The sequence below is a fragment of the Alosa pseudoharengus genome, unplaced genomic scaffold (genome assembly GCF_046254945.1).
Source record: "Alosa pseudoharengus isolate Yale_2024_CS ecotype anadromous, Long Island Sound unplaced genomic scaffold, YU_APseudo_1.1 YU_APseudo_1.1_scf_7, whole genome shotgun sequence".
In the NCBI taxonomy this organism is placed as follows: Eukaryota; Metazoa; Chordata; class Actinopteri; order Clupeiformes; family Clupeidae; genus Alosa; species Alosa pseudoharengus.
The window spans coordinates 30,821,311-30,842,366 of NW_027468859.1; the positions used below are offsets into that span (position 1 = coordinate 30,821,311).

At 37.1% G+C, this 21,056-nt stretch overlaps 1 protein-coding gene across 1 annotated transcript in view; it reads left to right on the top strand.

Annotated features, from left to right (window-relative positions):
• Positions 1-20,101, top strand: part of LOC143109441 (uncharacterized) — a 56,520-nt gene extending 36,419 nt beyond the window's left edge. The window contains exons 7-13 of the mRNA XM_076272179.1: positions 11,455-11,742; positions 11,956-12,081; positions 13,713-13,808; positions 14,154-14,191; positions 17,365-17,439; positions 18,226-18,294; positions 18,390-20,101. Of these exons, the coding sequence (XP_076128294.1) occupies positions 11,455-11,742; positions 11,956-12,081; positions 13,713-13,808; positions 14,154-14,191; positions 17,365-17,439; positions 18,226-18,294; positions 18,390-18,446 (749 nt within the window). The 3' untranslated portion in view covers positions 18,447-20,101. The remainder of the gene's footprint in view (positions 1-11,454; positions 11,743-11,955; positions 12,082-13,712; positions 13,809-14,153; positions 14,192-17,364; positions 17,440-18,225; positions 18,295-18,389) is intronic.
• The last annotated feature ends 955 nt before the right edge of the window (positions 20,102-21,056 follow it).

Genomic DNA, 21,056 nt, shown 5'->3' on the forward strand with positions numbered 1-21,056 from the left:
CTAACATGTTAGCATGCTAACTATGCTAACCATGTGACTTAGCTAACTTAGCTAATCATTTTTAGCAATTTTGTAAAAAATGCTAACTAGCATGCTAACATGCTAGCATGCTAACTATGCTAACCATGTGACTTAGCTAACTTAGCTAATCATTTTTAGCAGTTTTGCAAAAAATGCTAACTAGCATGCTAACTATGCTAACCATGCTAACTAGCTACAGTGGGTAGGAGTCATAGTTGATGACAAGTAACAGTTACAATGGCTGAACAGTTAAAAAGTTCAGTAGTTTAAAGGGTTAAATTGTTTAACAGTGAAATATTGTAGTGAGGACTTTTATTTTGAAACAGTTTTTGGCAGAGGAAGCAGTTGAACAGGATGTGTAGTCTTAATAGGGCCAGTTTGTATGCTTAAAGCCTGAGACTGGCAGTTGAAACAGGTGGCCCGAACACCTGCCATAGGATTCTAATTGCTTAACGGCCGTATTGTGATGTCATAATCATAATGTTAAGTCAATGGGGAAATTTTGATTAGTTTTTAATTAATAGTTTAAAAAGTATAAAAGTTACAAAGTTGAAAAATACAAAGCTCACATGTCCTAAGTAAGACCTACGTAACATAGTTTGAATGAAGTTTCTACGTTAAACGGTTGAAGCTGCATTAAGTGCGTTAGAAGAAGAATAATAATAACTAGAAAAGCATTTCCTGAAGGAAATACAGTGCATGAAAATGCAAAAAATATATACTATATAAACTATATTGGTTGCTAGGTAGATGAGGTTTAATATAGTTGGAATGACTGAACAGTTAAATAGGTGGATAGTTTATACAGTTAAATGATTTGCTTGGTAGATAAGGTTTAATATAGTTGGAATGATTGAACGGTTAAATAGGTGGATAATACTTAACTTAGTTAACTTAGCTAATGTTTTCATTTTTAGTAGTTATGCTAACTAGCATGTTAGCAATGCTAGCATGCTAACTATGCTAACCATGTGACTTAGCTAACTTAGCTAATCATTTTTAGCAGTTTTGTAAAAAATGCTAACTAGCATGCTAACATGCTAGCATGCTAACTATGCTAACCATGTGACTTAGCTAACTGAGCTAATCATTTTTAGCAGTTTTGTAAAAAATGCTAACTAGCATGCTAACATGCTAGCATGCTAACTATGCTAACCATGTGACTTAGCTAACTTAGCTAATCATTTTTAGCAGTTTTGTAAAAAATGCTAACTAGCATGCTAACATGTTAGCATGCTAACTATGCTAACCATGTGACTTAGCTAACTTAGCTAATCGTTTTTAGCAGTTTTGCTAAAAATGCTAACTAGCATGCTAACTAGCATGCTAACATGCTAGCATGCTAACTATGCTAACCAAGTTACTTAGCTAACTTAGCTAACTAGCTACAGTGGGTAGGAGTCATAGTTGATGACAAGTAACAGTTACAATGGCTGAACAGTTAAAAAGTTAAGTAGTTTATCATTTTTAGCAGTTTTGTAAAAAATGCTAACTAGCATGCTAACATGCTAGCATGCTAACTATGCTAACCATGTGACTTAGCTAATTTAGCTAATCATTTTTAGCAGTTTTGTAAAAAATGCTAACTAGCATGCTAACATGTTAGCATGCTAACTATGCTAACCATGTGACTTAGCTAACTTAGCTAATCGTTTTTAGCAGTTTTGCTAAAAATGCTAACTAGCATGCTAACTAGCATGCTAACATGCTAGCATGCTAACTATGCTAACCAAGTTACTTAGCTAACTTAGCTAACTAGCTACAGTGGGTAGGAGTAGTCATAGTTGATGACAAGTAACAGTTACAATGGCTGAACAGTTAAAAAGTTAAGTAGTTTAAAGGGTTAAATTGTTTAACAGTGAAATATTGTAGTGAGGACTTTTATTTTGAAACAGTTTTTGGCAGAGGAAGCAGTTGAACAGGATGTGTAGTCTTAATAGGGCCAGTTTGTATGCTTAAAGCCTGAGAATGGCAGTTGGGCCAGCTGGCCTGAACACCTGCCATAAGATTCTAATTGCTGTGATGTCATAAAGGGCAATGTTAAGTCAATGGGAAAATTTTGATAGTTTTTAATTAATAGTTTAAAAAGTATAAAAGTTACAAAGTTGAAAAATACAAAGCCCACATGTCCTAATTAAGACCTACGCGTCAATGTTTGAATGAAGTTTCTACGTTAAACGGTTGAAGCTGCATTAACTGCGTTAGAAGAAGAGGAATAATAAGAACTAGAAAAGCATTTCCTGAAGGAAATACAGTGCATGAAAATGCAAAAAATATGATGTAAAATATCATACAGAGTAAAAACAAACTATATTGGTTGCTAGGTAGATGAGGTTTAATATAGTTGGAGTGACTGAACAGTTAAATAGGTGGATAGTTTATATGGTTAAATGATTTGCTTAGTAGATAAGGTTTAATATAGTTGGAATGATAGAACGGTTAAATAGGTGGATAATACTTAACTTAGTTAACTTAGCTAATGTTTTCATTTTTAGTAGTTATGCTAACTAGCATGTTAGCAATGCTAACATGCTAACTATGTTAACCATGTTACTTAGCTAATCATTTTTACTTAACTTAGTTAACTTACTTAACTTAGCTAATCATTTTTAATAGTTTTGCTAAAAATGCTAACTAGCATGCTAACGTGTTAGCATGCTAACTATGCTAACCATGTGACTTAGCTAACTTAGCTAATCATTTTTAGCAGTTTTGCTAAAAATGCTAACTAGCATGCTAACTAGCATGCTAACATGCTAGCATGCTAACTATGCTAACCATGTGACTTAGCTAACTTAGCTAATCATTTTTAGCAGTTTTGTTAAAAATGCTAACTAGCATGCTAACTAGCATGCTAACATGCTAGCATGCTAGCTATGCTAACCAAGTTACTTAGCTAACTTAGCTAACTAGCTACAGTGGGTAGGAGTCATAGTTGATGACAAGTAACAGTTACAATGGCTGAACAGTTAAAAAGTTCAGTAGTTTAAAGGGTTAAATTGTTTAACAGTGAAATATTGTAGTGAGGACTTTTATTTTGAAACAGTTTTTGGCAGAGGAAGCAGTTGAACAGGATGTGTAGTCTTAATAGGGCCAGTTTGTATGCTTAAAGCCTGAGACTGGCAGTTGATCCAGGTGGCCCGAACACCTGCCGTAGGATTCTAATTGCTTAACGGCCGTATTGTGATGTCATAATCTAATGTTAAGTCAATGGGGAAATTTTGATTAGTTTTTAATTAATAGTTTAAAAAGTATAAAAGTTACAAAGTTGAAAAATACAAAGCTCACATGTCCTAAGTAAGACCTACGTAACATAGTTTGAATGAAGTTTCTACGTTAAACGGTTGAAGCTCCATTAGCTGCGTTAGAAGAAGAAGAATAATAATAATAATAATAAAATGCCTTGGAAGAACAGTACAGTGCATTTTCATGCACTGTAATAATAATAATAAAATGCCTTGGAATAACAGTACAGTGCATTTTCATGCACTGTAATAAAATGCCTTGGAATAACAGTACAGTGCATTTTCATGCACTGTAACTAGAAAAGCATTTCCTGAAGGAAATATAGTGCATGAAAATGCAAAAATAGCATGCTAATAATGTTAAAATGCTAACAATGTTAACCATGAGACTTAGCTTACCTAGCTAATCATTTTTAGTAGTTTTGCAAAAAATGCTAACTAGCATGCTAACATGCTAGCATGCTAACTATGTGACTTAGCTAACTTAGCTAATCATTTTTAGGAGTTTTGCAAAAAATGCTAACTAGCATGCTAACATGCTAGCATGCTAACTATGCTAACCATGTGACTTAGCTAACTTAGCTAATCATTTTTAGTAGTTTTGCAAAAAATGCTAACTAGCATGCTAACATGCTAGCATGCTAACTATGCTAACCATGTGACTTAGCTAACTTAGCTAATCATTTTTAGTAGTTTTGCAAAAAATGCTAACTAGCATGCTAACATGCTAGCATGCTAACTATGTGACTTAGCTAACTTAGCTAATCATTTTTAACAGTTTTGCAAAAAATGCTAACTAGCATGCTAACATGCTAGCATGTTAACTATGCTAACCATGTGACTTAGCTAACTTATCTAATCATTTTTAGCAGTTTTGCAAAAAATGCTAACTAACATGCTAACATGCTAGCATGCTAACTATGCTAACCATGTGACTTAGCTAACTTAGCTAATCATTTTTAGCAGTTTTGTAAAAAATGCTAACTAGCATGCTAACATGCTAGCATGCTAATTATGCTAACCATGTGACTTAGCTAACTTAGCTAATCATTTTTAGCAATTTTATAAAAAATGCTAACTAGCATGCTAACATGCTAGCATGCTAACTATGCTAACCATGTGACTTAGCTAACTTAGCTAATCATTTTTAGCAGTTTTGCAAAAAATGCTAACTAGCATGCTAACATGCTAGCATGCTAGCATGCTAACATGCTAACTATGCTAACCATGCTAACTAGCTACAGTGGGTAGGAGTCATAGTTGATGACAAGTAACAGTTACAATGGCTGAACAGTTAAAAAGTTCAGTAGTTTAAAGGGTTAAATTGTTTAACAGTGAAATATTGTAGTGAGGACTTTTATTTTGAAACAGTTTTTGGCAGAGGAAGCAGTTGAACAGGATGTGTAGTCTTAATAGGGCCAGTTTGTATGCTTAAAGCCTGAGACTGGCAGTTGATGCAGCTGGCCCGAACACCTGCCATAGGATTCTAATTGCTTAACGGCCGTATTGTGATGTCATAATCATAATGTTAAGTCAATGGGGAAATTTTGATTAGTTTTTAATTAATAGTTTAAAAAGTATAAAAGTTACAAAGTTGAAAAATACAAAGCTCACATGTCCTAAGTAAGACCTACGTAACATAGTTTGAATGAAGTTTCTACGTTAAACGGTTGAAGCTGCATTAGCTGCGTTAGAAGAATAATAATAATAATAATAATAATAACTAGAAAAGCATTTCCTGAAGGAAATACAGTGCATGAAAATGCAAAAATATGATGAGTTCATATGGTTAAATTATTTGCTTGGTAGATAAGGTTTACTATAGTTGGAATGACTGAACAGTTAAATAGGTTGATAATTGAAATGGTTAAATTATTTAGGCAGATAGTTGACGATAACTAACAGTTGGAATGGCTCCAATGTTTGCTAGTAGTTATGCTAACTATGTTAAAGATAATAATGGTAACCAAGTAACTATGCTAACTAGCATGCTAACAATATTAAAATGTTAACTATGCTAACCATATGACTTAGCTAACCTAGCTAATAATTTTTATTAGTTATGATAACTATGCTAATTAACATGTTAACATGCTAATTATGTTAACCATGTGACTTAGCTAACTTCGCTTATCATTTTTAACAGTAATGCTAACTAGCATGCTAACATGCTAACCATGTGACTTAGCTAACTTAGCTAATCATTTTTAGCAGTTTTGCTAAAAAATGCTAACTAGCATGCTAACATGCTAGCATGCTAACTATGCTAACCATATGACTTAGCTAACTTAGCTAATCATTTTTAGCAGTTTTGCAAAAAATGCTAACTAGCATGCTAACATGTTAGCATGCTAACTATGCTAACCATGTGACTTAGCTAACTTAGCTAATCATTTTTAGCAGTTTTGCAAAAAATGCTAACTAGCATGCTAACATGTTAGCATGCTAACTATGCTAACCATGTGACTTAGCTAACTTAGCTAATCATTTTTAGCAGTTTTGCAAAAAATGCTAACTAGCATGCTAACATGTTAGCATGCTAACTATGCTAACCATGTGACTTAGCTAACTTAGCTAATCGTTTTTAACAGTTTTGCTAAAAATGCTAACTAGCATGCTAACTAGCATGCTAACATGCTAGCATGCTAACTATGCTAACCATGCTAACTAGCTACAGTGGGTAGGAGTCATAGTTGATGACAAGTAACAGTTACAATGGCTGAACAGATAAAAGTTCAGTAGTTTAAAGGGTTAAATTGTTTAACAGTGAAATATTGTAGTGAGGACTTTTATTTTGAAACAGTTTTTGGCAGAGGAAGCAGTTGAACAGGATGTGTAGTCTTAATAGGGCCAGTTTGTATGCTTAAAGCCTGAGACTGGCAGTTGAAACAGGTGGCCCGAACACCTGCCATAGGATTCTAATTGCTTAACGGCCGTATTGTGATGTCATAATCATAATGTTAAGTCAATGGGGAAATTTTGATTAGTTTTTAATTAATAGTTTAAAAAGTATAAAAGTTACAAAGTTGAAAAATACAAAGCTCACATGTCCTAATTAAGACCTACGTAACATAGTTTGAATGAAGTTTCTACGTTAAACGGTTGAAGCTGCATTAAGTGCGTTAGAATAATAATAATAATAATAATAATAATAATAATAAAATGCCTTGGAATAACAGTACAGTGCATTTTCATGCACTGTAATAAAATGCCTTGGAATAACAGTACAGTGCATTTTCATGCACTGTAACTAGAAAAGCATTTCCTGAAGGAAATACAGTGCATGAAAATGCAAAAATAGCATGCTAATAATGTTAAAATGCTAACAATGTTAACCATGAGACTTAGCTTACCTAGCTAATCATTTTTAGTAGTTTTGCAAAAAATGCTAACTAGCATGCTAACATGCTAGCATGCTAACTATGTGACTTAGCTAACTTAGCTAATCATTTTTAGGAGTTTTGCAAAAAATGCTAACTAGCATGCTAACATGCTAGCATGCTAACTATGCTAACCATGTGACTTAGCTAACTTAGCTAATCATTTTTAGTAGTTTTGCAAAAAATGCTAACTAGCATGCTAACATGCTAGCATGCTAACTATGCTAACCATGTGACTTAGCTAACTTAGCTAATCATTTTTTGTAGTTTTGCAAAAAATGCTAACTAGCATGCTAACATGCTAGCATGCTAACTATGTGACTTAGCTAACTTAGCTAATCATTTTTAACAGTTTTGCAAAAAATGCTAACTAGCATGCTAACATGCTAGCATGTTAACTATGCTAACCATGTGACTTAGCTAACTTATCTAATCATTTTTAGCAGTTTTGCAAAAAATGCTAACTAACATGCTAACATGCTAGCATGCTAACTATGCTAACCATGTGACTTAGCTAACTTAGCTAATCATTTTTAGCAGTTTTGTAAAAAATGCTAACTAGCATGCTAACATGCTAGCATGCTAATTATGCTAACCATGTGACTTAGCTAACTTAGCTAATCATTTTTAGCAATTTTATAAAAAATGCTAACTAGCATGCTAACATGCTAGCATGCTAACTATGCTAACCATGTGACTTAGCTAACTTAGCTAATCATTTTTAGCAGTTTTGCAAAAAATGCTAACTAGCATGCTAACATGCTAGCATGCTAGCATGCTAACATGCTAACTATGCTAACCATGCTAACTAGCTACAGTGGGTAGGAGTCATAGTTGATGACAAGTAACAGTTACAATGGCTGAACAGTTAAAAAGTTCAGTAGTTTAAAGGGTTAAATTGTTTAACAGTGAAATATTGTAGTGAGGACTTTTATTTTGAAACAGTTTTTGGCAGAGGAAGCAGTTGAACAGGATGTGTAGTCTTAATAGGGCTAGTTTATATGCTTAAAGCCTGAGACTGGCAGTTGAAACAGGTGGCCCGAACACCTGCCATAGGATTCTAATTGCTTAACGGCCGTATTGTGATGTCATAATCATAATGTTAAGTCAATGGGGAAATTTTGATTAGTTTTTAATTAATAGTTTAAAAAGTATAAAAGTTACAAAGTTGAAAAATACAAAGCTCACATGTCCTAAGTAAGACCTACGTAACATAGTTTGAATGAAGTTTCTACGTTAAACGGTTGAAGCTGCATTAAGTGCGTTAGAAGAAGAATAATAATAACTAGAAAAGCATTTCCTGAAGGAAATACAGTGCATGAAAACGCAAAAATATGATGAGTTCATATGGTTAAATTATTTGCTTGGTAGATAAGGTTTACTATAGTTGGAATGACTGAACAGTTAAATAGGTTGATAATTGAAATGGTTAAATTATTTAGGCAGATAGTTGACGATAACTAACAGTTGGAATGGCTCCAATGTTTGCTAGTAGTTATGCTAACTATGTTAACAAAGATAATAATGTTAACCAAGTAACCATGCTAACTAGCATGCTAACAATGTTAAAATGTTAACTATGCTAACCATATGACTTAGCTAACCTAGCTAATCATTGTTATTAGTTATGATAACTATGTTAATTAGCATGCTAACATGCTAATTATATTAACCATGTGACTTAGCTAACTTCACTAAACATTTTTAACAGTTATGCTAACTAGCATGCTAACATGCTAGCATGCTAACATGCTAACCATGTGACTTAGCTAACTTAGCTAATCATTTCTAGCAGTTTTGCAAAACATGCTAACTAGCATGCTAACATGTTAGCATGCTAACTATGCTAACCATGTGACTTAGCTAACTTAGTTAATCATTTTTAGCAGTTTTGCAAAAAATGCTAACTAGCATGCTAACATGTTAGCATGCTAACTATGCTAACCATGTGACTTAGCTAACTTAGCTAATCATTTTTAGCAGTTTTGTTAAAAATGCTAACTAGCATGCTAACTAGCATGCTAACATGCTAGCATGCTAACTATGCTAACCATGTTACTTAGCTAACTTAGCTAACTAGCTACAGTGGGTAGGAGTCATAGTTGATGACAAGTAACAGTTACAATGGCTGAACAGTTAAAAAGTTCAGTAGTTTAAAGGGTTAAATTGTTTAACAGTGAAATATTGTAGTGAGGACTTTTATTTTGAAACAGTTTTTGGCAGAGGAAGCAGTTGAACAGGATGTGTAGTCTTAATAGGGCCAGTTTGTATGCTTTAAAGCCTGAGACTGGCAGTTGATGCAGGTGGCCCGAACACCTGCCATAGGATTCTAATTGCTTAACGGCTCTATTGTGATGTCATCAGCCCATGTTAAGTCTATGGGGAAATTTTGATTAGTTTTTAATTAATAGTTTAAAAAGTATAAAAGTTACAAAGATGAAAAATACATAGCACCCATGTCCTAAGTAAGACCTACGTAACATAGTTTGAATGAAGTTTCTACGTTAAACGGTTGAAGCTGCATTAAGTGCGTTAGAAGAAGAATAATAATAAAATGCCTTGGAATAACAGTACAGTGCATTTTCATGCACTGTAATAATAACTAGAAAAGCATTTCCTGAAGGAAATACAGTGCATGAAAATGCAAAAATATGATGAGTTCATATGGTTAAATTATTTGCTTGGTAGATAAGGTTTACTATAGTTGGAATGACTGAACAGTTAAATAGGTTGATAATTGAAATGGTTAAATTATTTAGGCAGATAGTTGACGATAACTAACATTTGGAATGGCTCCAATGTTTGCTAGTAGTTATGCTAACTATGTTAAAGATAATAATGGTAACCAAGTAACTATGCTAACTAGCATGCTAACAATATTAAAATGTTAACTATGCTAACCATATGACTTAGCTAACCTAGCTAATAATTTTTATTAGTTATGATAACTATGCTAATTAACATGCTAACATGCTAATTATGTTAACCATGTGACTTAGCTAACTTCGCTTATCATTTTTAACAGTAATGCTAACTAGCATGCTAACATGCTAGCATGCTAACATGCTAACCATGTGACTTAGCTAACTTAGCTAATCATTTTTAGCAGTTTTGCTAAAAAATGCTAACTAGCATGCTAACATGCTAGCATGCTAACTATGCTAACCATATGACTTAGCTAACTTAGCTAATCATTTTTAGCAGTTTTGCAAAAAATGCTAACTAGCATGCTAACATGTTAGCATGCTAACTATGCTAACCATGTGACTTAGCTAACTTAGCTAATCATTTTTAGCAGTTTTGCAAAAAATGCTAACTAGCATGCTAACATGTTAGCATGCTAACTATGCTAACCATGTGACTTAGCTAACTTAGCTAATCGTTTTTAACAGTTTTGCTAAAAATGCTAACTAGCATGCTAACTAGCATGCTAACATGCTAACTATGCTAACCAAGTTACTTAGCTATCTTAGCTAACTAGCTACAGTGGGTAGGAGTCATAGTTGATGACAAGTAACAGTTACAATGGCTGAACAGATAAAAGTTCAGTAGTTTAAAGGGTTAAATTGTTTAACAGTGAAATATTGTAGTGAGGACTTTTATTTTGAAACAGTTTTTGGCAGAGGAAGCAGTTGAACAGGATGTGTAGTCTTAATAGGGCCAGTTTGTATGCTTAAAGCCTGAGACTGGCAGTTGATGCAGCTGGCCCGAACACCTGCCATAGGATTCTAATTGCTTAACGGCTCTATTGTGATGTCATCAGCCCATGTTAAGTCTATGGGGAAATTTTGAACAGTTTTTAATTAATAGTTTAAAAAGTATAAAAGTTACAAAGCTGAAAAATACAAAGCACCCATGTCCTAAGTAAGACCTACGTAACATAGTTTGAATGAAGTTTCTACGTTAAGCGGTTGAAGCTGCATTAATTGCGTTAGAAGAAGAAGAATAAGAAGCCTAGGAAGAACAGTACAGTGCATTTTCATGCACTGTAATAAAATGCCTTGGAATAACAGTACAGTGCATTTTCATGCACTGTAATAAGAAATTTTGGAAGAACAGTATAGTGCATTTTCATGCACTATAATAATAATAATAAAATGCCTTGGAATAACAGTACAGTGCATTTTCATGCACTGTAATAAGAAGCCTAGGAAGAACAGTACAGTGCATTTTCATGCACTGTAATAAAATGCCTTGGAATAACAGTACAGTGCATTTTCATGCACTGTAATAATAATAATAAAATGCCTTGGAATAACAGTACAGTGCATTTTCATGCACTGTAATAAGAAGCCTAGGAAGAACAGTACAGTGCATTTTCATGCACTGTAACAATACCTCCTGGATGAACCTAAAGCTCTGGACAAAACTAAGAGACCACCGTACATTTTTCTGATGTCATCCTACGGTTGCTGAGTGACATTCGAAGGAGTTGACGGTCATATTTATATACAGTCTTTAATATGACTGTCAACTCATTTGAATGTCACTCAGCAACCGTAGGGTGACATCAGAAAATTGTGCAGTGATCTCTTATTTTTCCCCAGAGCTGTATTAATGTCATTAATTTAGATTCTACACATTCATAGTTTACAACCCTTCAAATGTCACTGACCCTGAAAATGATGCGGCTAAGAAATGCATATGCATTAAAATAACCAACAGATTAACCATGCAATGCAATTGAACAAATATGAATTCTCTTTCGTTTGTTATAGAGTCCACATGTGTGTCTGAAAAAAAGGCTTAAAAACTAGTGTCTCTTTTTCAGCACAGTCAGTTAGTTATATTGTGTTTTCGATTTGTAGCTGCCTCAAGACTGGCTGGAAATGGACTTGATGTGATCATCTTCTGCCTCCTGAACATCTTTGATGACTGCAACAGTTTAGGCCAGGATATGCATCTTAATCTGCACTGGTTGAATGAGAAAGGAGTTGTGCAGGGGAACTCAGACAACGTCATGATTGGCAGAGTAACTCAATGTGACATTAATTTGACTCTGAAGCACCCCGTTCTCACTCAGAGGACTTGGAGATGCCAGCTGACCGCAGGAGGGCACGTTCAAGCTTCTGTGTCCCACACTATTGGAGAAACTAGTGAGTGGTTATGGGATTTTCTCACTGAAGACTACACAATATATACAGTAGTTGGTCTACTGTTGTACAAAATATAGTTTTCTTCAGATATTTTGTCCTGTAATTTATCGTACAACGCAAAATGCTACACATTGACTTCACTTTTTCTACTGATTGCCCTGGTAATTATTTTAATCGTCACCCTACAATAACATTTCTTCCTCTCTGCAACAGCAAGATCAACACAAAAAAGGACAACAACCACTGTCACTACCACTTCCACCACAACAAAAGCAACAACAACAACAACAACAGCAGTAGCAGCAGCAGCACCAACAACAGCAACATCACAACAAACCAGTAAGAATGTTGTTTTTAAAAAAAAAAAAAAAAACTTTAATTTGTGATATCTTGGTTATTGAATAAGCTGGAATGTTTTTTCAGGGTCAGGGAATCCAATGGTGCTAGTTACAAAGCTACAAGACTTTACCCCATTGACCCATAGATGCATAAGTGGGTCAAAAATGACCCGGTGTGGACGTGTGGTTGTTTTCTTGCAATATCATTGTAATAAAAAGTTGTTCACATTTAATATAGGCTACCATGTTCCCCAAAAAACATGTTTTTTTATCATCCCATTGAAATACATCCACAATATGGGTAAAAAAAAAACTACATGATAACCCTGACAATTCTAAGGGCTCTACTCTAAGGGCTAAGGGCATACTGTATATAAATAGATATATTTCCATGCAGAATTGGTGTATATCTGGTTATTAACTTTACTGGTAACACTTAACAATAATGGTACACTATTTAACATTAGGTAAGTGTTAGTTAAGCATTAGCAAACACTTCATTAATCATTATTAAGTATGTCTCCAACATTGCTTAAGGATTAACAAATGTGCTTTCCCTCATTATTTACTAGGTGTTATCAGTGGTTTTTGCTGTGTTATAAATCATGAATACTCCCTTTCCTAAATAGCTACATCTATATTACTAAGGGTTCAATTAATATGTGAAAGCAGTAAATAAATACATAATTCCTAATGTGTACTGAACTCATGATGGATTAATAATGAACTATAGATTATTCCAATGTTACTTTTCTTGGTACTTATGTCATTGATAAAGTATGAACATAATTATCTCCAATATAATATAGAGGGAATGCACCAATAGCAGTCTGAAAAAGATCTCAGAATTCCTGTAGCATAGCAGCTCTTTTCCTTTTCGATTTCGGAGCAGGGATGGGAATAGGTAACCTGACTCTCGCCAGATGAATTTCATTCCGCCTAGCTCCACTCACATCCATCTGGGATCGCTTCAATTGGGAGTGATTTCGGCACCAGATTTTATGGTAAAGCCAATCAGGACGCAGGGCGGGAGTTTCATAGATGTGACGTAGCGGAGAAGCGACTATGAGACTGTTTTGCGGCTCGCAACGAGGAAGCAAGTGTCATCAGCGTCACGGGTTGGCTTCGATGTGATTGGTTGCAGTAGCACGTCAATAAAGATGACGGACAAGTGGCTTATCCTATCCTATCATATGCAAGGAATTTTGATAAGGCCCAGCCTTCTGAAATACCTCTCCAATGGAGTGATCTCAGATGGATGAGTGGAGCTAGGCCGAACAAAATTCATCTGGCGAGAGTCAGGTTAGGGAATTAGGCAGTGTCCTACCTGAAACTAGAAAGTTGCTAGGTCGGTAATCGCCAAAAGAGGGCGCTTACCCAGGTCACTTTGGGAGTTACTGAGGATATGTCACGTCAGAAGCAATACATGCAGTAAAATATTTCTTTGGAGATAAGTGGTTAAAACCAAAGTTACCGGGATAAATGCAGTAATCTCATTTCATAGCATACACTCAGGATTTGGAATTGTCCAAGTGTGAATCAAATCCCAGTTCAGGCACATAGATCCAAATATACTCTAGTATGGATGCCATAGCTTGGTATCTCACACACACACACTTCCTCATCTCACAGGTTTCCCTTTTATTCTCATCTCTGCTGTGGTGGCTGGACTGGCTGTTTGTCTGATTATAATTTTTCTCGTGGTGCGAAGGAATAGGACAAGAGAGAGTGAGTATCTGTGCTCCTAGTTCTAGCACTAGTTTATATATACAGTAAGCACAACAAAAATAGTATTTTATATGGGATGGGCTGGGGTGTTGGCTACAATAGGTCATATTTTAAAAGTTTCGCTAATGATGTTGAAGATGATGATGCTACTAAGTTGGAACTGCTCAGTCTTTTTGAATAAAGTGGCCAGTGTCATCCTTTGCATCAGTAAGGCATTTTAGATTATGTGTTGATACTACATGGGTGTCCAGTAGTGCTATTGTGACTGTACTTCACACTTCAGTTTCTCATGATTCATATCAGCTTCATATCTCCCTGTTTGACCCTTATGTGCCCGATGAGCAGAAAGCTCAGGAGGTGGAGAGACCCCCCAGCAGAACACAGTGAGTATAGCACATGGTATCAGCAGAGGAGCACTGTGTGAGTATAGCATGTGATATCAGCAGAGGAGCACTGTGTGAGTATAGCATGTGATATCAGCAGAGGAGCACTGTGTGAGTATAGCATGTGATATCAGCAGAGGAGCACTGTGTGAGTATAGCATGTGATATCAGCAGAGCAACACTGTGTGAGTATAGCATGTGATATCAGCAGAGGAGCACTGTGTGAGTATAGCATGTGATATCAGCAGAGGAGCACTGTGTGAGTATAGCATGTGATATCAGTAGAGGAACACTGTGTGAGTATAGCATGTGATATCAGCAGAGCAACACTGTGTGAGTATAGCATGTGATATCAGCAGAGGAGCACTGTGTGAGTATAGCATGTGATCAGTCTGCCCACAGTTGAAGACTAAAATGGAGTTGACGACTCAAAAGCAAAGTTTTAACACAAAGGGGAATCTTAACTAATTTAGGTTAAGACAAACAGAGGACCCTATGTATAGTGTGATATCAGTGTGGCCAGCGGAATAGAGTGAGTATACTATGTGATATCAGTCTGGCCAGCGGAACACGAGTATAGCGTGATATCAGAACACAGTGAATAAAGTATGTGATATCAGTGTGGCACTGTGAGTGTAGTATGTGATATCAGTCTGGCCAGCGGAACACGAGTATAGCGTGATATCAGAACACAGTGAGTATACTATGTGATATCAGTGTGGCACTGTGAGTATAGTATGTGATATCAGAACACAGTGAGTATAGTCTGTGTGTTTCAGGACACAGTGAGTATATGTGATATCAGTGTGGCCAGCAGAACACTGTGAGTATTGTTGAGGACTAAACTGGAATGCTCGACTCTGCAAAGTTTTAACACAAAAGAGAATCTTAACTCACTAATTTAGGTTGAGACAGGGCAATTCCATGCAAAACTGTCACGTCCATAACGCTAACTAAATGCCATGGTATTTATATGATGCAATGGTTACGTGAAAAGTTTCTCATGTAAGCAGGGGCGTAGCCAGGATTATTTTATAGGGGGGGCCAGCTGGGTCCAGACTTTTTATTGGGGTGGCACTTGGGAATCAAAACTACTATTTGAAAACTACTCAAAAAGTTTTGAAGATTAGGATAGCCTATTTTAATAATGGCAATAAATTCTGTAAAGCCAACACTGATACACAGGTCAGTTTGTTGTCCACTCCAAATCGTTTTCCATAAATAGGCCAATGCTATAAAAAAGTACATTATGATAATGCACCTTACTTAATCAGTCTTATTATGTGTGTACACTCATGATGATTCTAAAACAACTTTACTGTCATGAACATATGAAGGCAAAAAGGTGTTTCTTTGTCGAATAAATTAAGATGCAATGTGTGTCTCGAATTGGATGACATGCAGGAATTTGCTGGGATCTCAAAACCGCATTATGAACTTTGCCATAGAGAAACACATGATAGCGTTGGATTATGTAGGCTACATGCCTTGCCACCACAACACACAAAAACGTGGGGTAAGTCGAGCTATATGAAGTTATTATTTTGATGTCATTTCTCAGTTTTATAACCCAGAAGGATGTACTTGGTATCAAATGGTAGCTCTCTATCTCCTCTTTCATCTGACATGCGTGGCATAGCCTATCTATCCGATCACGGGTTCGTGAGTAGCCTAAAAACGAGTTGGTTTTTGTACATGATGTTATTTTGCAGTCACGTTGTCTGTTTTTATAGCGCAGAAGCATCGATATACCAATCGATGTACCAATAGATAGCCCTGTGTCTCCTCTTTCTTCTGATATGCTTGCCATATCTATGCGATCACGGGTTCGCGAGTAATTCAAACGAGAGTAGTAATGGGCGCAGGTAAACTATAAATATGAATCAATTTGATTTAATTTCATGATTTTTTTTAATGTTCATACTTGATCGCACAGGCAAGAGTTTAGTCTCATTGGAAAGCCCCACTTCTGCCCTGTCACGCAATTAAGGTTTCATCTCGCTGCGATGAACAGTTCTGGAGTAATATGTAACAAAGAACTCAGGCAAAGCAGCCTGCCTCTGCCTGACCAGCTGCTATGGCAAGAACCACACGCAGTCAGCAAATTATGTTTTTTATAAAGTAGCCTAGCCTAGGCCCTATTAGCCTATTGGAGCCATCCGGAGATATGTGCCTAATATGCTTGCATTTCACCCGAATTTTATTGAAATATTTTTGTAAAGCGTTACCGCGGGCATCCGATTATTTCTGATCAGCCCCACACGTCAATGTCAGAGCCTAAGGACAGCCCAACGCAGCTCACTTGGCTATGATTCGTGACACATTCTAACATCTTATTAGCATTAATGTTCCAACTCATCAGTTGTTACTGAGGTTAAGTAATAGGCTAGTCTACTAAGTGTTCAGATGACTTGAATTGTCCCGCTGCTGCTGCACTAGCCTACTCACGATTTGATCACAACCGTGGGCTACACTTCCTGACTGGGCCAATGGTAGTAGATAGAGTGCAGTAATTGGTTCAGTCGCTGCTTTGCAAAGTGTTGGCAAAGTGCCGTCGAAAACGGCAGCATTTTTTTTTTTTTTTTTTTACTTTTCACTGAACGGAGCTGGGGGGGCCAGCAGGGTGGCCAAGCTTTGACCAGTGGTGGCCGTGGCCCCCCCTGGCCACCACGTAGCTCCGCCCCTGCATGTAAGTCCTACAACCAAGAAGAGTGATTTCTCAAATTTCAAGTAATCATCATTTACATCATACCAGCATTGTGTTGGCATTATGGACGTGACAGTTTTGTGTGGAATTGCCCGACAAACAAAGGACCCTACAATTTGAAAGATGGGCAAAGTCTTAAGTCGTAAAGGGGAATTCCGACGATTTTTTTCACTCTGTTGGCTGAAGCAACTCAAGCTAGGTAAAACCTATTGTTTTCAGGTTTTTTTCCGTACCAAAAGTAGTCGGTGACCTCGAGAAACGGAGATCTTTGAAAGATCGCCTCAGTTCCCCTTTAAATGTCATGTCATCATGGACCAAACATTATTCGAATCATCCTCATTGTCATGAACAACATTAAACATTATTCTCATTCTTGTAAGAAGAAAAGCAGAAAAATACATAACAGTCCTATGCAAGGTACTTGTCATTACACTGTTGTCTCCTATTCACACTTGTTTTACTCAAGCTCCAGGGTGTTGCAGATGCCAATCGCTCTTCCACAGTGCAACCATCTGTGGTCAGTGTAGAATCTGGTGATGAGGTGAGGATGTGATCATATTATTTTTTTTCCTCAACAAAGGGTCTTTACTTTATGTGTAATAAGAGTGTAATGAGCTGTTACTGTTTAACACACCATTTTACTAACTCTGTTTGATCCAGACTCAGTGTGCAGACACTGTCCTCTATTCCTCTGTGAACAAATCTGCAAACCCTGCTGCTAAACTGGGTGATCCTCTGAGTATCTTTAGTTATTCTTACGGTACTTACATTACAGGACGGGGCGGGATTATGTGTAGACTGCCATATTGGTGTTACTAACTAACCCAATGCATTTCCATGGAGGATTATTTGAGTGCTGTGTCTCCTCATTAGAAAGTCTCTCTTAATGCTCTCCAGAATAGTATAGAGTCTTTGGTGCCCCCTATGGGCCATCTTCATGCATGGTGATTCCCCTCTTTATTTCAAGTGTAAAAAGGTGACTGAATGATGCAGTAAAACTGGTTGATCATGTTTTAGTATAAGTGTATCATTACATTCTGTTATTATATCAGCACATAGTGAAGTTAAATGCCCTAAAATCACAACACGTAATGTAAAGTTAAATGTTGTGCCAATAGTTAAATGAGAGTTTAGAATGGCATCATAAATGTACATCATATTAACTGATAAATATAACAACCCAATCATATGAATAAATATCTTTCACTCTCACTATATTCTTTCTAATAGTTCCCTTGGCCTTTCTGATAGATATACTGTAGATACAGACAGAGGTCTTTAGAGTGCCACATGTGGTCAATTCAACTAAGTTTGTATTTCTTCACAGAAGGAGCCAGGAGATGTAACATATGCTGCTCTTGCCCACCACCCTCGAACACAAGCTCTCCCTCCTGCTGTGAGTACACAGTCTGAACTGAGTGGGCTGTCTGGCTGTTTATATAATCACCATCACAATCGTCATCAGTAACTGTCCTTCCACTTTCATTTCAGACGCAACATGAAGACAGTGTGACCTACGCCACTGTCCACATCATGCACAAGGATTAAAGCAAGACGAGATACACGACCCGAGAACTTCTTCTTGATGGCTGGGAACTGTTAAAAAATATTGTTTTTTTTTAAGGTAGGCTAAGCCAGAGTCATATGAACCTTTACTATCTGAGAAATGCAATGTACAGACTGATTCAAGGCTTAAAGTTCTCAAAAAGATGGAATTCAGGTGCATGCGGAATTCAGGTTGTGGAATTCAGAACTGTGCTGGAATTCAGGTGTGGGTCAAGTGTGTCCATTTAATATTTGAAAATAGATATCTACAGGCTACAATAGAGTTGTAATTTTTCAGAAATTCAGGCACAGAAATATTCCCTGCTTTAAGCCCTTATGATTTCAAAACACACAAAGCACATGTTTTTAAGTATTTTCAAGTGTTACTTATGCAGGTCTGCACCACCACGTATGCACATGACATGATACATATTCAGGTACATCTTTCATGATGAATCAGATGTAATTATGGCATGGAAAATGTTAAACTTGTGATTTTGTTAATATATTTGTTAATATATTTTTTGGGCTTTTATGCCAAACCTGATTCCCCAGTGAGCACATGTACCCACATATGGTGTGGGCGTGGTGTAGCGCCACACCGACCCCCTAAACTTGTGATTTTCTTGTAAATGTATTTGTAATAAACAAATACTGTAAATGATTAAGTCCTCAGCGTAAAGCCTAGAGAGTGGAAAGAGGACTCGGAATGCACTGCAACTCAGAAATCTTCTAATGGCATCTTTCGGACGCTCCCTTGAGTTCAAATCGCCTTATTCACCCGGCGGCCAAAGTGAGGCTACAGGGTACATTTGCCATTACACCTCAGTCCAGCAGATGGTGGAGGTAATGCACTCCTTTTTCAAACTGCCAAAAAAAAAGCTCACAGAAAAAGAAGAAGGATTCGCTGGTTCTTCTTCTTCAGTGAGTTCTTTTTGGCAGTTTGCAAACGGAGTGCATTACATCCATCATCTGCTGGACTGAGGTGTAATGGCAAGTGTATCCTGTAGCCTCGCGCTGGCCGCCGGGTGAATAAGGCGATTATCTGTTAGTTGCTCCCCCTGCTGGCCAGTTTTTTATATGATCTTTTGTTCATCTGTTTTGCTCGTCTGTGCCATCTGTTTTCTTTCAGCCTCATGTCCTGATCTCTTCCCCTCTCCTTTTATGGTTGGCACTTCCTGTCCTTGCTAGTTTCCCTCCATTTCTGTTCTTGCCTGTTCTTTGTTGTTATCCTGTTAGTCTTGTCCAGCCTTTGGTCAGTTTGTTAAATGGTCTCTGTTATTACCCTGTTAATCTTGTCAGTCTTCGGTCAGTTTGTTAAATGGTCTCTTTTATTACCCTGTTAGTCTTGTCCAGTCTTCCGTCGGTCTGTTAAATGGTCTGTGTATTTTTTACCCTGCTGTCCATGTATCTCACTTGTTTCATGTCATGTCCTAGCCTGTAAATTGTACGTATGTTTGTAAATAAGTTTGTTAGTGTTTCAAGGTTTCTGATTTCTGCTTGTTTTTTTTTCCTACGGTGTCTTTGCCTCACACTTTAGATAGTCTATCTGCCTGTTTGACTGGAACCTGTTCAGGACTGCCTGTTTTGGATCTAGCATGTCTGTCAATTAGAGATTTGTCCTGTAATAAAGTGTTTTGGCTACCCTGTGTCATGCATTTGGGTCCAGAAGCCTTTCATTTTGTGACATTATAATTCTAGTTCCAATCTATTAATTTATATAGAAATATTAAATATTGATATTGATTCACGACACTTTACTGAGTCCATGGTCTGAACCCCCTGCGTAAGCACAGGTGACGGTGGCAAGAAGACACCTTGAGCAGAACCCAGTTCAGAGGTGGTACCAGAGCTACTCATCTGCTGCCATCGTCCTGACAGTGCCAGGCCCTCACTGGCATCCCACAGGGAGACAAAACACACAGTCAAAACACACACACACACACACACCGACAGGCAGACACAGGGACACACACTCATACAAAGAGAGACTGTATGCCTTATTTAGGCAAAAATGAGCAGTTAAACAATGAACTATGTCCTGAGGCACTCTCAGGTACTGAGTGGGCACAATGTTTCATCTAATCTGACCCTCAGGATGTCAGGACAGAGGCGTCTTTAACTGGAGGTGTAAAAGAGCATCAGCTCCTGTGTAAATGGAAGATTAGGCACAGTTCAGTTTTAGCTCTCCAGTGCCAGACACACACACCACACGCCTGGTTGTACTTTCCACAGTAAGGTACACTCTGACCATATTAGGACAGTGTGCAAAGACTCAGGATGCAGCCTTGTCATGTGTCATGAGGATAAGAGGAGGGTGACGTCTCTACACAGACACCATTAATGTAGAGGAGGGTGACATCTCTACACAGTCACCATGTAGAGGAGGGTGATGTCTCTACACAGACATCTTGTAGAGGAGGGTGACGTCTCTACACAGACACCATTAATGTAGAGGAGGGTGACGTCTCTACACAGACACCATGTAGAGGAGGGTGACGTCTCTACACAGACACTATTAACTCATTGAATGCCAAGCTGTTTTCGGGAGCTTTGTCCTAGAGTGCCATCAATCTAGACCATTGTTGATGATTTGTACAGCCACATTATATT